This window comes from Echinococcus granulosus (assembly GCF_000524195.1).
Source record: "Echinococcus granulosus chromosome Unknown EG_S00230, whole genome shotgun sequence".
Classification (NCBI taxonomy): domain Eukaryota; kingdom Metazoa; phylum Platyhelminthes; class Cestoda; order Cyclophyllidea; family Taeniidae; genus Echinococcus; species Echinococcus granulosus.
Window position 1 is genome coordinate 39,285 of NW_020170610.1, and position 16,796 is coordinate 56,080.

Here is a 16,796-nt window from a genome sequence, read left to right on the forward strand (position 1 = left end):
CTTTGCAATTACTTCCAATTGTTGCGACTGATTTCGCAACACATGCACAAACGCAAGGCAACAAATCAACCTTACAGGTGGCTGTGAAGGCTCCGTCGATCCTTCCTAATCATCGGATGAATAGATCACATTTGCCCTTCCATTTGATTCACGAGTAAATATTTCAATATAAAAGCAACAACTGGGCACGAACTACAACACTAGCAGAGATTTGTAAATATGGGGGAAAGTGGTGGTTAGCAGCAGGAAGGCAGCCATACCTTTGAACACATACCCACGTTAAATCTACCTACATGTCTCTATGCACCTACTGTTGTAATATCTTAAATGCTCACCACTGTTCCCCATCCTAATGGAACATCCTGTTCTTCTCTATTTTCCAGCCTTGCAGAACAGAAATGTGACAACGATGCTTCGATAACAGTTGAGAAATCAGCATTTCCTCCTACGCCACTCGACCACTTTCGTGTTAGGTACTGTGAGATAGGCTGGTCAGGAATAAGGCGAATGTCTACCTGGTTTCGTATTGGAGTCCGAAAGGTGAAGTCGAGGGTCAGCAGGGTATCATAGCGATCGTTGAGTAGGATGATAAGGTCTTCAATTGCTCTTCTGTTAACGAAACACTAAAATTTGTACTTAAGCACCCATGGGGAGACTCCCATCATTCATTTGAGAATATTGATGCGGTACGCTGAGTGAAGCCTTGTGTTTTGTGCGAAGTAACTGCAAATCAAGTGCCACTTCTATGAAGGTAATCTCCAATTTATCGATGACAGTGGAAAGATAATCGAAAGAATACAACGACAGTGTGCCACGTAGTCAACAACTTGTGTAGTCGGTTACCACGACAAAGGAGAATAGCGAGCATCTGTTCGATGTCCATATGTCATTCCGAAGTTGAGTGTACCATCTACTGCTTGGCTTTGGCCTCACTTTTCGCCTTTCGCAGACGTCTCTTGGCTAGCCACAGTCTCTTCTGCAGTCGAACGTTATTGAAGAACCAGCCAATGTCACGATGCAGAGTGGCCAGATCGAGCAGCACCAGAGACACGAAGAAGATGACGATGATGCCAATGACGACAGCACCCAGTTGGTCAGCCGAGGGGGCCTCTATTGGTGGTGGAACATAGCGACCTGCGGAACTTGTGGTCAAGCTTTCGGCCACCGCTGTGGTGGTTAAAATGAACAAAGTGTTTGCTCTGCATCGACTTTTCACAGTATATGCAAAAAATCAGGAATTTGCTCATTTTGTAAGTGAGCGTTATGATATGCCATTCATTAAATCCCTACTCAAGTACTTGGGTTCTTCACCCTCTGTGGATTGTATTTGCATACTAGTGTAGTGGTAGAAACCTGTCTGCTAACACCACACCCCCCATCCATGTTGACACGCTTTATGATGACTTCAGGGAAGACGCGGAGTGTGGAAACATTAGCACTGGGAGAGGAGGTCGTCTGCATGTGCAAACGTTGCCAACCATGAGTGTTGATGTATGAAGATGTCAATTATAAATGAGCGAATTTGTCGAATCACCATCTGTATTTGGCAAATGTCCGACTTCGAGTTACGCACAATAGCTAGTAGTGGAGGTGCGTTCATGGCTTAAGAGGTTTGCATTTAACCCCAGGATAGGGCTTATGGTATGTTGCATGCCTCTGAATGAAGAAATCTGTCACGTTCCCGGAATGTGGTGTTGCCGTTTCCAGTGATGCCTTTGGCAAATATTACCGTGAAATACAATTGGCATGCAGCCAATGCTATTTGTGGATTATGGTCACGTCTTTACTACCATATGCTCAATAGATTCCGCCTTGATAGTGACGCAGTCTATGGCCTGAAATATCATTAAAGGTAGCACTCCACTCTTGATGCCATCTGCGATCTTTCTACTTGGACGTGAATGCAATTTAACAGAGGGTCCTGCAGCAGCTGAAGTGAGTTGCGGAGAGCTACAAAGATGACTTATAGAGGAGGAGGAGGAGGGAGTTATGGAGTAGCTTGACATTTTTACAACAACACAAGCACCTTAGTCTCCATGGCTTACTGTTCTGTTTAGGCAAGGCGATATATCGGCCACATCAGCATCCCTGTTTCGGTTTAAGTGGGGACCTTGGGGACAGCAATATCTGATTAGAAAATGCATGTATCACCTATTCATTTGCCACTTACCCCTTTACCTCGTCAAGTAGGAATGATGAAGTGAAGTGTAATGTGCATTCTAGAGCTGCTTAGTGTAAAAGGCAATGCAAGAGCTGCTCCTATGCGAGATTAGCACTGCATCAGAGCACAACGTTCAGGACTCACTTATGCAGCCGTAAATCTGCGGTGTCCAGCGCCCAACCGGACCACAAGTGATATTCTGATCCGGCGTCTTGGTTACCGTCTCGTAGCCCTCCTGGCATACGTACCGAATCGTTGTCATATAGGGGTAGAACACTGGCTTCAGTTTGCTGCGTGTCTCCTTGGTGCCATTCTCGAATGTAATCGTGAAGTTGGCCTGTATGTTGTAGTCCCCTTTCACCAACACATCCTCGTACATGCATGTGACCGCTGCAAATGATTGTAATCCTTGAGGAATGCATCAGCTCAATTCATTATTAAAACGTCACGTTATCGCCATTTCGAAAGTCTATTTAAGTTTCGGATTTGACTTGATTTACCCACTGCACGCAATCATCGTGTAAATGCAGAGTGGCAAAATTTATTCCACTGTATTCCAATTTTTGCAATAAGACGGATCCAACATTCATCATTTGTCCCTTTCTTATTCCCAACACCTTTACTTTTTGTGGTAGAATTGGATCTTACTTGCAGTGTGATAGCATGTCCATTATGTTGAACTGAAAATATGCTACAAAAGGCTGCAATAAGAAGAAAGTAGGAAGGAGCAAACCAATGGGTTCTGCATTGATCAACGGATACGCAAGCAATCGAGTGTGTTTTAAATACTACCATAGGTCACAACTACTCGCTGTGGCAAGGTATGCCAAAATTGAACGTGCTTTGGACCACTGAATAGAAGCATGCAGACTCACGTTGGCAGGACGAAGGTAGAGGTAGAAGTGTTCCACTGTATCCCTTCCATTCGCCCACATTGCTCTCTCCCGCCTTGAGGTCACACTCGACGTACTTCTCGAAACTGCGATCTGGGTAGAAGTAGGAATCGTAGCATCTGTAGGTGACCACATTGCCAAACTGACTGAACTGATTCACCTGTAGAGGACCGAACTCCTCCTCAGTTAGTCGGCTTCGAGCACTGGACAGTGAAGCATATTCCGGTAGCATGGCATTCATCTCCGTCTCGTTGCAACGAATGGCTGAATGGATGTGTTAAAGGGATGCATTTAGCAGTAGATATGTCTATGCTGATGCAGCGGTGCTGAAGCTAAATGGTGAATGCTCCACCACTGTACGACTAACTCGTGCTTTGCTTTTTAGTAAATATTGGAGAGTTTGACGGGCGATGCTCCTTTTCGTTCCTTCATAATCAGGGCAAAGCAGGTTCAGATGTCATGGCATTGTCTTTTCCCTGTTTGGTTTTCCTAGACTACCATTCCCAGACGTTTGGTGTGCCCTTCACAGCTACCGGTGAACCTGTTTTGGTTTACTTACGTTGCATTGTCAATGCTGTCGTGTTAATCATTTTGATGGTCAGGTAATTTAGGCAGTTGACATTCAATTGTTAACAGTTTCACGAGCATATTGGGTGGGAGGGACTGAAGACCAGCGTGCAAATTGCTCATATGTCTTCCTTGTGGAGACGCCTGCAATGGGATTCCAACGAAATGCACCTAATGCCACACGCTTCAGCCCTTTAACGAATCCAAATGAAGGGCGCGAATAAGGTCATCAGTGTGCCACCAACTATGGAACTAGTTTGTGGTTAAAAACCAACCTCTTCATTTGGGTCAATTCATGTTTTGCATCGAATGCTGTCTTACAAATTGGGTTTGCATCCAGTACTTGACCAAATAATGATTAGTCTTTTACCTCACACCGCATTGAACAGGTCAAATAGAAGAAAGTAGTGTGCCTCAATTAAAACTCAATCGTTTATTGAGAAGACATTGCCCGGTACTAGCTGAAAGCGCAAAATCGAGTGGTAGTCCAAGGTGCCTCTACTCTGTTTTTCTATGAAACTAGCGCAATGTGCTAAGGTTCAGAGGATTTAAGGGTTTTGCCCTTGCCACTTTTGTGTTTGGATAGAACACGGAGTGAGTAATGCATTCTGCGTCTAAAGGGCAAATGGAAGAAGCACCGGGGAAGCGATTTCACTTCCTGTTACCTCCTTCCATTCCGTAAGCACTTCAAAACTGATGTGTGTGAATGGTCAGCTAAATTGCTGATTTTAATTAAGTCCAATCCCAAAGGAGTGTTAGAGGCATCCTTGCAACTAATGCCAGTAAGAGGAATTAGATAGAGGCAAACATGACAAGCCCAGGACTAGTCAAATTTGACAAATCGAAAGTCGTCTTTACGATTTACTTACTCCCCTTCACAAAGGAGTGCTAGTAGAAAGTGAAGTTTGTGATTCCCATCAAAATGTACACTTTTGCCCACTTTCAACTGAATAGGCTGTTGTTTGAATTTCGCTGCACCATTTATCTACTCCCCTTTCTGTAGTGCAATGAAGCGTTGCTTACATCGCTTTGCCGACAGTTGAGCATCTACTCATACCAAAACAGGCTTAACTACATTGTTGCAGTTCCCTCTAAAAGCAGTTGCTGTCATGATACACGAGCATGCATTCACCTTGCCCTTTAATTCATGCAACATGTGGATACTGCGTTACCTGGGTTAGCATCTGTCACTGTATGCACACATTCACAGAGTAGTTGCGACTGGTGTGGCTTCTAGCTTTCGTTCAGGCATCAGGTAGTAATTTGGATGTTAGAACACTGTGAGTGGGTCTGTGTTTCCTCATCGTAATAGGCTTGCGACATACCACTGCACGCATGACACGGATCAGGATACCAGACACCCTGATGGCTGTTGCTTGACACTGAGAGACACTGCATGCTCGCCGTCTCCTGTGTTGGATCCAGTGAGTAGACATAACCCGCGTTGCATTTAACAGTCACGTTTTCACCGTACTTAAAACGGACTCTGTCAGGTGGCTTGATCGTCCCATTTGCCACGTGACACAGAGAGGTTGGATCCAGTTTACATGACATTTCTATAGAACAAGGGAGAAGGCAAACAGGGATAAGTGTTCAAGGTTGTCCCATTAAGTGACTGCCATTTTGTGAGACAAGTTATGGCTTAAGACCAGGGTGAAGACTACAATCACTGGTGGGACAACCTTGCCACTCACCCTAGTTCCCCCATTGCTCTGCAGTGCTGTTTACGCCTTCTTCACATATCGTCAAGACGGACATGCCCTATGTAAAGTAGCTAATACCAAGTGCTCTGCTGCTTGGGCGATCACGGTCTAGTGCATCACTTGTAATTTAGAGAGAGAGAGACCGGTTCAAACTAGGCAGAATATCCATTACAAAAACCGCTAGATGAAGGTGGTTGAATATAAACTGCCGCTTACCGTCACATTCATTGAGGGGTAAACCGTTGTAGCTGAAGTGGACTTGGTATTGTGAGGGGTCGGCGACACCCGGATTCGCCCGTTCTCCAACACATGTGAACTGTGCGGGTGATAGCTTATCGTCAACTTTCGAGTGCACTGCTTCTGACGAATTCTTGGCTGGTCGAGGATAGAACCCGGGCATGCAGACTACTGTTGTGGTCGTGCCTGGGTGTGGTTTTGTAGGACTAAATTGCATTGTGTTGGGATTAAAACCACCAGGTGGATTTTCACAGTCCTTCACTGTAGAAAACAGGCGAACATTGCAGTTAACTCAGTGTGTTTCCGTCTTGGCATACCCGATTTCTCACTGCTATGCTACTTCTGCTATTTGTACATCCCAACATATAACGCGCATGTTTGGCTCATCGAAATTACTATTCAGCGAAATCTTTGCCTATCAATGCTAAATACTTGGTCTATCGCTGAGTGACACCTCATTCATGGCAATCAGAACCGACAAGTCTGAGGAAGAGCACAAGAGCACAATGGTATACACCTGGAGAAAGGGATGTTCACTTACCCCTGTGCTCACAAATGACAGCGTGACCATCATCGCACCCATCTTCCTCCACAACAGCCACAGTTTGCCACTGTGATCCGACACGTTCGGTGGTGTAGAAGGCGGCCAGACAGTCCCCATTGCCCACTCCTCCCGACCACGACACGAAGTCCAGATTGACCACTGCATTATCGCTTTGCCACAAAAATGGTTGATTTGTGTCTTTAAGGTAAAATCTCGCCGTTAGAACTCACCTTTCCAGTGTAGCATTCCTTTCGTGCTTCTGCTGAGGTGGACTGTCATTTGGCCTGGTCATGTAAATTATCAAGCGAACGTATTCTTCATCTCACGATGCAGCCCTCAAAGTACTGCTATCGAACTCTGACCATATTACCCATGTCTCAACTATTCCAGCCTTTTGGATGACAATCCTTCTTTCCGAAATAACCTATGCCCCATACTACTGAGAAGATACTTAGATTTGATCAGTTCACCTGACCGAGCTACGTAGGCATTATCGGTAGGGCAGGAGTCGCCATTGGAACCTCTTTTATGCCAGCCTTCTGCGCAGTCAACTGGGGCATAAATAGGAGTGAGTTTGTAGTTTTGTTGGCAATTACCGTATTTGGGGCTACCCCAGCATTTGAAGTGGTAGTGTTACAACCGATTAGTTTGCAGCTCATCTCACTAGCTATTAAACTGCTAGTAGTTACTGAATAAGAAAGGCGATTCCCCACTGCGGCTCTTACTAAGATGACTTTACTTTCTTCACTGTCATGCTTGAGAACAATTTCATTCTCCTGTGGAATCGGTCTGCAATTTGCCTGAGCTGCATGAAAAGTGCTGTTATTTAACAGGATTGGCAAAGACTACACTGGATATTCTTAACCCAGTGGCAATTCATGCAAGCTCTATCAGTTGCAAGCCTTTAGCTGATGCTCCGATTCTAGAAGGCAGTCTGCAATTCAGTTTACTTGATTGAAAGTTAATGCACACCCGAAGAGATTGCAAATTGTGGTTGCATCAAGTCCATTGTTTTCTAATGTACCCGATGGGACATAGTACTCACTGTCTCGCCGAGCGTTCAGCAATACCCTCTCCTTGAGGGAATTTTGGACCAACACGTGTTTCAAAGCCTCCAAATCGTCTGAGTCACGAACTTCGGCAATCGTGACACTGACAGTGGGATAGTTTTGCAGCAGGGATCGGCAGTTGTCATGCGCCTCCTTCTGCTTGTATCGCGTGGTGTCGGAAAACAACCTGTAGCACTTTCCGCTCCTCGGCACATATGTCCATGTTGAGTCCGCACAGGGGAAGTCCATTTCGTAGTCATTAACTCCTTCAAGGGAAGGCAATAACAGCACACGTCATTGCATGACTCAATATGTAAGGTCAACATTGCCATGGCAACTGGCTTTTCATCGTCGAAAAGATAGTTCATCGTAAGGCAATGGCGGTGGAGAATTACGAGTCATTTTCCACAAAATCACCCACTAATATTCGCAGCTTTGTCAACTTTAATTACAAAAGGCCTGTTTCTGCACCATTCCAATTGCGCCAATTTCGTCTCCGTTTGATTTGAACAAAGGATGCAGTGCGTTAAACGAATCTTTAGGTTAAGAAGAATCATAAAGTGCCTTATTAATCATCGCACTTAACCAATCGACAATCGTTTCTTTACTACTTGAAGCAGCCGCAAAGACTATTTTATAAGCGATAACTTCCGTCAACTATTTCTCCAGTGCGAGCACAAATTGTAAGTACAAACAACACAGAAAATGGAATATTTTAAACAAATTACCACTGAGCCATGACTAAAGCATGCACAAAATGTACAACTGCAAGCCGAAGATGCTGAACTACCTTGACAAACTCGAAGCAGAGTGACTGTAAACAACAGGAAGACGTGCATCCTCCCTTCTGACTTGCCCATCGCACTACTGTCTGCAAATACATGTTCGGAATATGTAACAGTGTTGCTATGGCCTGCATGGCCACCATTGTTCCCTAGTCCAATCGACGAGCATTCCACTGTCTTATTGTTGTCACCTCACGTGGCAGGACCTTGACAGCGCGAAGTTCACAACAATTGCAGCATCGAATTTCTCACGTATTCTGCTCAAGGCGCTGTCCTTTCTCTGCATCATGAGCTGGTCTTTGCTTTCTGGGAGTTAGCCCAAGTTGGGAACGGATCTTTGATAGAGTTTGAATGAATAATCATCAATGCTTCTTCCTGCAATTTCACCTGAGCTTCCACAAGCAATACTTGTCAGCTGGAGACCTTCCTAAAGATGCAATGCAGTGTACTCGTTTGGAGGAGCTGACTGGACACAGGTGTAGGTCCAGTGTAGTGACTCAAGGATGGTGACCCGTGCAGCAGTCATGCTTTGATTAATGTCACCCATCACATTTAACTGGTGGAAAGTCACTAATTTGCTTACCTTGATGTAGGTTTCCTCAGGCCTTCTTTGGATGTGTATGCTGTGCTCAGGATGCTGCACTGACCAAATGAAAACGGCCATTTCGGCTGAAGGCATTATTAATCTGAAGTTCTCTGCATTTTTCATTAAGGTGCTGCACAGCTGCTGAATTCATGTCGGCTAAAATGAAGTTCCTAATACACTAGTGACCAGTGTTGTTGGTCGTTTTCGCGATGCATGTGCATTCTACTTTCCCCAATTGAAATGGCGAAGGCGAGTGGGTGGGGAAATAGAATGTAATAAATAGGGTCGCATTCAGGCTTTGGGTAATGTTGTGAGTGCGTTAGAGCTTGCAGGCTTTAAAACGGATGCTGCGGTGTGCAATAAGGGATGGACATGCAGCTTGAAAATGATTTTCAAGAACCTCTCGGGAAGGAAGCATTGACCTCCATTGATAAAATAGGATTTAACTACCTACATGGTCAGAGCCAACTGACTTGCCTAGACTCATTTAAAGAATCCGTACTTTGTGTATTAAGGGTTTTAATAAACGAAAATTACATCATAACAGCGACAATTTTGTGTAAAATTTACAGTGAACATATTAATTGCAACGTATTCCATGGGTATAGATTTGGTTAGCAGCAAGTGGATTATCAAAACAGTGATTAGGTTTCGGTTAAGCTGATAATTGTTTCGTATTTACCACTAATTCATGTCCAATTTGCTCCCATTTTTGCGATATTTGTATGAACCTGCGCAACAGTTGTGCAGTAGATATTGATGCGAAAAATAAATTTTGGAATAAATTCTGAGGGCATTTGAAACAGCGCCTCTTTTTCGACTTGTCACCTTTCTAATTCACCACAAACTGTGTTTTAGCCACACGTGGTCACCGTGTTGCCTGGCTCAAAATTGATGCCGCTTTTGCATTATCTTGCCCTTTAATACCTGCTTTTACTTACAGTCCCCTACAGTAAAATACTTGTTTTTTCACCATATTTGCCTTTACCTGTGCACGATAGACGTACTGTTATTTTGGAGATCCTACGAGCCAGTGCGGCAACTCAGTCTCTCCAGCGTAAGCACACGACGACAGGAAGAGTACAAAATAGGCCAGCAAAAAATTTGAATGGGAAACTGCATTTATCCTCTCTCTTACAGTACAACAATGTAGACACAAACTCGACAGCAGCGTGGGTAATGGAATTTCAATAGGATGGGAACTTTAGTGGCAATGCCGTTGATTTGATTAGCACTCTACATTGAAGACGAAGAAAACCAAAATTTAGCCAGAGTGGAACATGATTTCATGAAACTGAGTGCTATCCGCCTTTGGTAATTACGCTGTCAAACGTCAAAGCCAAAGATCTACACTGCTGAAGTGTGCCTCTTCGTCACATTGTAGGTGATGTGAGTTACTAGTATTCCACATGTAAAATGGCAATGCTTTCCGTACAGTAACCCAAGGCGTGAGTAGGTTAATGAATTAATGACCAAATGTATATTAAGCATCTAGTGAAGCCACGATATTATTCGCTACTTGTATTGTACTTATATTATATCGATAGGCCTTATTTTGTCAAATTTTTTATTAGGCGTTAAGGAGATTCCTATCTTTTGTAAGCATTTAAACCTACGTATTCAATTTGGCTTCATTATTTGCAACGACGGTTCCTCCCATCAACTTACTTGTAACTGTATCATTAATGAAAAACATGTTTATAAAACATGTAAGTAGAAGCAAAATTTTAAACTTTGCAAGAATATGGGATGCTTTTGAGACTTCTATGAAAAAAGTGACAAAGAGCACTGGTTCTTGTTATTCAAATAAATTTTTAGGCTATTGAAGCTTGTATCTATGTGATACACTTTTTAATAAAGGGTAGTCGGTTGTCTTGACTTATCTCTACCTCAAAAATCACCGAAACTTTTACAGCTTAATTTTAAATTCCGCCTTTGCAGTTACTTGTGATGAAATTTTTTTGTTTTTGGCGGTTTTCAAGCTACAACACTCGCCCTATTAGACGAAATGGAGAAAAATTTTTTCGTAGATTTCTGATAGGCTTGTTTAACATGACTCTAAACATAATCCTAAAATTCTTTTTCCCAATCTCAGAATGATTATGCCAGATTTTAGCACACATTTCACTTGGATTTGGGTATATGAGTTATTTTTAACTAATTATATACCTAAATAGTATTGAAAAAGGAGAAAAATCTGTCATACAGTAGAAAGGAAGGGCAAAATAGTGAGAGAAACGATTTGTCATTAACTAGACTGAACTGATTGTTCATTCAATTGAAAGAAATGCTGGGAACAAAAAGGGTGGCCGAGGCCACCCTTTCTCCTATACAACCGCAAGATAAAAGATTTAAGCCCTCCATTTTAATTGATCCAGCCTAAATAGCCCATTGCGGACGCTGATGTACAGTTAGAGGAAGCTGTAAATCATAAAAAATGTTTGACTACCGACATTGCAAAGCACATTCCCAAAAATGACAGCAATTTCGTGCAAGAAGACTACAACTTAGTGTTACAATTTTAGAAGCACGTCTCACAAAAATATTCTTAGGTATAAAATTCTTCACCTAACTCAAACAAAAATGGTAGTTCAGATTTCAATTAATGCATTGATACAGGCAGTTTCTTCTTCATTGCCTAACTCTGCATTTCTAAGGACAGCCTCTTCGTTGTTTGTTTGAAACCCATACTTGAAAGTAGCATTTCGCCAGTCTCTTCTTCGCAATTGGACTGTACTAAAGCCCAAAATTGTAGATATGGAAGAGGCGGTTCCATTATTTAATGTCAATCAGAGTTGTTGCAATAAGAGTAAACGATTTCACTTTGGATTACCGAGGGTCATCATCCCAACTACGGTCTTTCAACTTGAAGGTGTAATAACGCTTCTTAAATGGAATATATTAATGGTTTCTACTCAACAATCATTACGTCAAAATGCATGATAATAAGTGCGTAAATGTATTTCAAATGGCAAGCAACTTACCCCTTAAGTTTACTAAATTCCATGATACTGTAACACCTCTAGCCTTCCTTCAAGTCGGAAGAATTCACAATACTGGGAGGGGAAGTGCATTGCCGTCGTACAGAAGTGATGGGAGGCGGCTAGGAGCATGACTCAAAGATCATGTCTTAAGTGCCCGCGTAACCAAAACGGGGCATTAAGCAAACCGTCAAAGTACCACACTGCAATATCTCTGAGGTAGGCAAACAAATTCGTTTTTGTCCTTGTGATACAAGAGAAATAATAGTAGAGGTTCTCTTAAGGTGTACCCTATCTGTTGAAATAAGCATCACTACAATGCACAATCCATCCCTTTTCCAACAAGACAGACATGGACTTGCTTCAAATTCTGCCTTTTTACGAGCTTCGAAAGGCTTCATATGACTTTCCACCGAGCCGTTGCCCTGATGTTTCTTGCACACTTTCGAATTACGCCTTATTTTGCAGTGTCCTATCAAATCTAGGGGATAGATCACAGTCTCAGTTGGTGTTTGGTGTTCGTCAAGTAAATATTTACGCAAGTAAAAACTTCGTCTCTATTCCACCACTTGCACACACGCACAGCTGCATGCAAACAAAGCATGCCCAGTCCCGGTCCCATGAATTGGTGCAGTGTGAGTTTGCGCGTGTTCTCATGTCTATGTGAGTCGACAGTGGGTAGTATCGAAACATCAAATGATAGGCTTATTTCCTTGATGAATGCCACAATACAACAGCACGACTGTACCAAGGCACGAAAGCACAGAAGCAGTTTCTCGTCATAACAAGCCAGTTGGTCAATCAGACAGTAGACAAAAATTGCCAATTGTAAGGTGTGTTTTGTGGCATTTTCAAAGGAGGCAAAGGGTGCGTGGACAGTCTTTGAGCAGCCCTATCTGTCATCTATTAATGCATAGCACATGGGTAGGATTCATGCGCATTTTAACTGCCGTGATCTCCCCATCCCTCTTTCTTCCTGCAGACATAAACCCACCACACTAGCATCCGCATTAAACTTGTCCTCAAGTTCTTGTTGACGCGTCATTTAAAAGCAACAACAATGTGTCTTCACTATTGTCAATAAATGTGTCTCTTCCTGAGCGTGAAGTGTCTGGCTTCCTTTGTTAGCCATCAGACTCTTCACACCGAGCATGCCATTTTTTTCCGCTACATGGCACATCCTCTCCAGATGACCCACAAATTATAAGGGAGGCTGATGAAACTTTATAACCGCTTTTAAGTTAACTCATAAAGCAGAGGAGGTGGCGCCGTATCATTTAAGTTCAACGAACACTTTATGATACATTGATGAAGAACATAATATAGGGCGTCTCACTAATAGCCCAGCATATATCTACCAACCTGTATAATGTATACCTACAATTAATAGTGCCTACTACTCGAGTCCCCATAATTTACAGAGTGGTGCTGAGGTTAGCAACACCTAAACACAGTACTGCCTTTTCACTTCTAGGCAGGGAAGGCTTACTGCTTAAAGTTCTTCCAACTTAGACAAAACCTTCTTATCAAATCCGTTGTGCAATTAACTCTAGCATTTATATTTATGAGTTTAATGCATTATAAAATGCCGGCATTTTATCCTTTGGGATCCTAACAGAAATCAAAATTTTATTATCAAAACAATTTTTGTATACTTTTTGGGTTACCCACATTCCTGTTTATCCAGTTACATAGTCTTCAGATGTTTAAAGTAATTAAATTGGATGTAATTTAAAAACCTTCTCTACACTGAATTGAAATGCATTAACATCCACTTTTGAGAAAAGATATTGTTAATGTAAGCAAAAAGATCAAATGTCTTAATGCCTGCGTGGTAGTCAAATCTGTTGCTTATAATTTGATTGTCCGTAAACTATTGGGGTAGATGACTTAATAAACACAGAAAACTAGCGCCTAGCTCATAAGTAATTAAATGCCGCAGGATTTCTTGATTGGCCGAGAAGCTTAAACCAATGGGCAGCATGACCTAAATACATCAGCAGTGATGCTTAATATGATCTACCACGCAAATGTGGAGTGGGAGAAGACCGAGAAAGCACAGCGGATGCAGAGACCCTAGTAAAACCTGCGAAGCAGCGACGAATTGTCTGCTGATAACAACTCCAAAGGTGGCGAAGAAATGGCGCTTGGCCTCACGAGTAGTGTACATTGGAGGGGCGACACTGCTCACCTGTGCCATCCTCCTCGAAGGCATCTTCGTACGCCTCCTGTTAGTGCCCTACCTGCGAGAGGCCGACTTCAAGCCGACGCTTTGCGTCCTCCACAACACCTTTTACGAGGTCCGCGCAGGTTTGCAGCGTTGTGAGAGTCGTTGCGCTAAACTCGCCTCCGCTTTCCCCTGTCTCGTTGTTCGAGTTCGCTTTCTACAACCCCACGACCGCTCCTGGCACACCGGCTACCTCTTCGACCAACTCCTCTCCTACCAAAAACGGCAACCACATTTTGTTAGTGCCTCCTCTGTTCTCTTTTCTGCGTATCTTTAAGTCGGCGTTTGAAGCCTGTGCGACTCAACTCTGTTTATCAGTTTGATAGGTCAAAACGTTCTTAATTCAGGTGCAGAACTTCTAACTAATTGTTTAAAGTGCACTTCATCTTTGCCAAAATTTTGCGCTTCATTTCCGCACCAGTTTGATTCTAGTTGAGTTTTCAATTTGTGAAGCTCTAGTTTTGTTCGCTTCAAATACACCACTTTCTGCCAGGAACTATTTTATGGATGGACTAAATGAATGATTTAATATAATTAAGAGAAGTTTGCTTTCTTTTTGACATTGTGTTGTGAGTTTTTTATAGTATATTTTCAACTTTCCAAAGTTGCCCATTTTAGAATTTTTCGTTGTGTTAATTTTGGCCATTTTGGTGTTAAGCACAAAGGCTCCATTTCGTCAAACGATAACAATATATACGTCGAATTCTGCACGTGTTTAAATAAGGTGCCAAAAACTGTAAGCTAAAGGCATGATTGACTAAAATGCCTGAGGTACTCTGATTAGTTGGGACTGTAATTTAGCCTCCTTAAAGCATTCCTTGCCATCCCATTGATGCGGAACACTGGAGGCACTTGTAATTATGGCAAAAAATCTTATCTTAAAGTTTTATTTTAAAATAATAGACAGTGAGGATGTCAAGCATCAATCTAACAAACTCATCACCTTCTTCCAGGGCAGAGACATTTTGAGAGTCCACTTTTCTTCTACTTAATAATTAGTAATGAACTCACTACTGAAACATCTCATGCTACTTCACTTACAGCAAAAAACTTGCTACCGTTGCATAGTGCTTAATTATCTCAGAATTTCGATCAGCAATTCAACTGAACTTTTTCTAAAGAAAACATTCTTTGATGTCCACCTCCCATTTTATTGCTGCCAATATTTGCATCAAGGCGTCAGCAGGCCCTTTTGTAATCACTTCTGGTCTAAGTGGGGTTCGACCGCAATACCGTGTTCTTCTTCTTCATGCAATAATGTTCAATTTCTGTTTAAAGTCCCTTCCATTTGACTGTTGTCTTTTTTCATTCATGCACAAATTTGTTAGTCACTGTTAACCTCCTCTCCCTCTCGCCTCAGTATTTATGCGGTAATCCAACAAAGCTAAGATGCTTCTCTTATTTTCCATACACACTCAGACGACACCTAAACATCACTTCATTGACAAGTATTCCGAGTCTGCAAGATAGGTCATTCTGATGCCTCCATTATTCTAGCAGGATCACGGAGTTGGCAATGGCTCCATCCACACACTTCTGCCAATACGATGAAATGCCTTTCCATGAGTAAAACATGGCCTCGGCTTCCAACTACCCCTGATAATTTCTCGCGAGTAAAACTGCTGCTAACATATGATTCGACTTTTCGCAACGCTTCTCCTTTCATCTTCAAAACTTGACTGAGCCAAAAACTTTTAGTATTCCATGAATTTGTTGAAGGCACTTTGGTTGCACTTTCCTTAATTTGTGTCCTCTCATCTCTGCGACAGTACTTTCAAATGTCAAACCTTGTTTTCATTACAGTTTCCTTCCCTAATGTTGTGACCTTTCTTTGACTGAGTTTCGGCTAAGCCACGATCATGCAAGCCAATGCATTGACAACGTTGTACCCTCTGAAACAACGACGACGCCTCATGAACTCCTTGTCATTTAACCACCAGGTTTTTCTACAATTGCCTTTACTGATACTGATGCTGATACTGATGCCAAGGTTATGCACGCCCTACTTGCTGACGACTGAATGTTCCTTTTGCCTTCATTACCGACAACTTTGCTTCATCCTTCTCTCCAGGTTTTCCGTCAACCACAGTGGATTGCTTTCAGACACCCTTTGCATTTAAAACACCTGCTGAAGCCACTTCAACTGCACTACCTGCATCAAGAAACTGATTGCGTGATTTTAGTTAAATGAACTCTTTTTCATGCCTTTTGCGACTGTTCCTTTGTTTTTGTTGCCATTTCTCCTCCCCTGGTGAGTAATTAGCATCCCAACAACTATTACTTTTATCGTGTTCAACAGGCAGGACGACCATCTACTTTCGCGCTTTGGGTTCAACTCACCTCGGTGGCGCATTTTCATCATTACTTCTGTGTCAGCGCCTGTTTCCTGATTGCAGAAGTACCCTCTCTCTTGATTAGTCTATTTATTAGCGTTTGCCATGATTGCAATTGAGGCTTGTTGTCGACCCAAACATCGGTAATTGCAGCTAGTGTAGAGCACTTCGAGTGAGGAAAAGAACCTCGCACTTTCTTCAAAACTCTTTTCGCCCTATCATTAGATAGCACTCGAATTACTTCGTCACTATCGGCACGTGCTTAATAAACCCATCTTTCCTTGTGGTGAAATTTTTAAGCGACATTAATTGTCCACTTAAGGCTTGAGGGATGGCATAGCACCACTTTTGTTGGTCGACTAACGCACGAATTGCTTTTAGCAAGTGCGCCTTTCTCCAAAAGAGCTAGCGCCTTTTTGGCTTCTTCTCATGTCTACCTGCTGCTATTCGCGTTGTCCACCATTGAAGTAGCTAATGCCAATTCTGGTGCATTTACTTCATTCATACTCATGGCAAATCATTTTAATCCACTCAAAAAGCTGGTGCGGATTTCAGCAGGGCTCACAGCAATTGCTCCTTGCAGCATGTGAAGTCTCACAAATTGTGCGCGTATGCCAGTGTGCATCCACAACAAGAAAGTGGAGGAGGGAAGAAAGAGAGGTAGATGAGAGATGATTTGATGGAAATGCATCGTTTAATCAGTGCACCAGTCATCACAGTACCCTCAACA

General features: G+C 42.7%; 2 protein-coding genes across 2 annotated transcripts in view; one reads left to right on the forward strand and one right to left on the reverse strand. All coding sequences in view use genetic code 11, as the record gives it.

The window, feature by feature from the left end:
* Positions 1 to 910: 910 nt before the first annotated feature.
* On the reverse strand, positions 911 to 8,014 carry EGR_10532 (hypothetical protein; the record flags this gene model as incomplete). The annotated part of the gene is made up of 9 exons (XM_024499781.1): positions 911 to 1,167; positions 2,306 to 2,551; positions 3,037 to 3,318; positions 4,947 to 5,177; positions 5,541 to 5,822; positions 6,103 to 6,275; positions 6,336 to 6,389; positions 7,078 to 7,420; positions 7,945 to 8,014. 9 exons carry the CDS (start codon positions 8,012 to 8,014, stop codon positions 911 to 913), a joined length of 1,938 nt encoding a protein of 645 aa, XP_024345807.1.
* Positions 8,015 to 13,536: 5,522 nt separating this feature from the next.
* Positions 13,537 to 16,796, forward strand: part of EGR_10533 (hypothetical protein) — a gene marked incomplete at both ends in the record, with an annotated part of 4,238 nt that continues 978 nt past the window's right edge. Inside the window, one exon of the mRNA XM_024499782.1 lies at positions 13,537 to 13,975. Within this exon, the coding sequence (XP_024345808.1) occupies positions 13,537 to 13,975 (439 nt within the window). The remainder of the gene's footprint in view (positions 13,976 to 16,796) is intronic.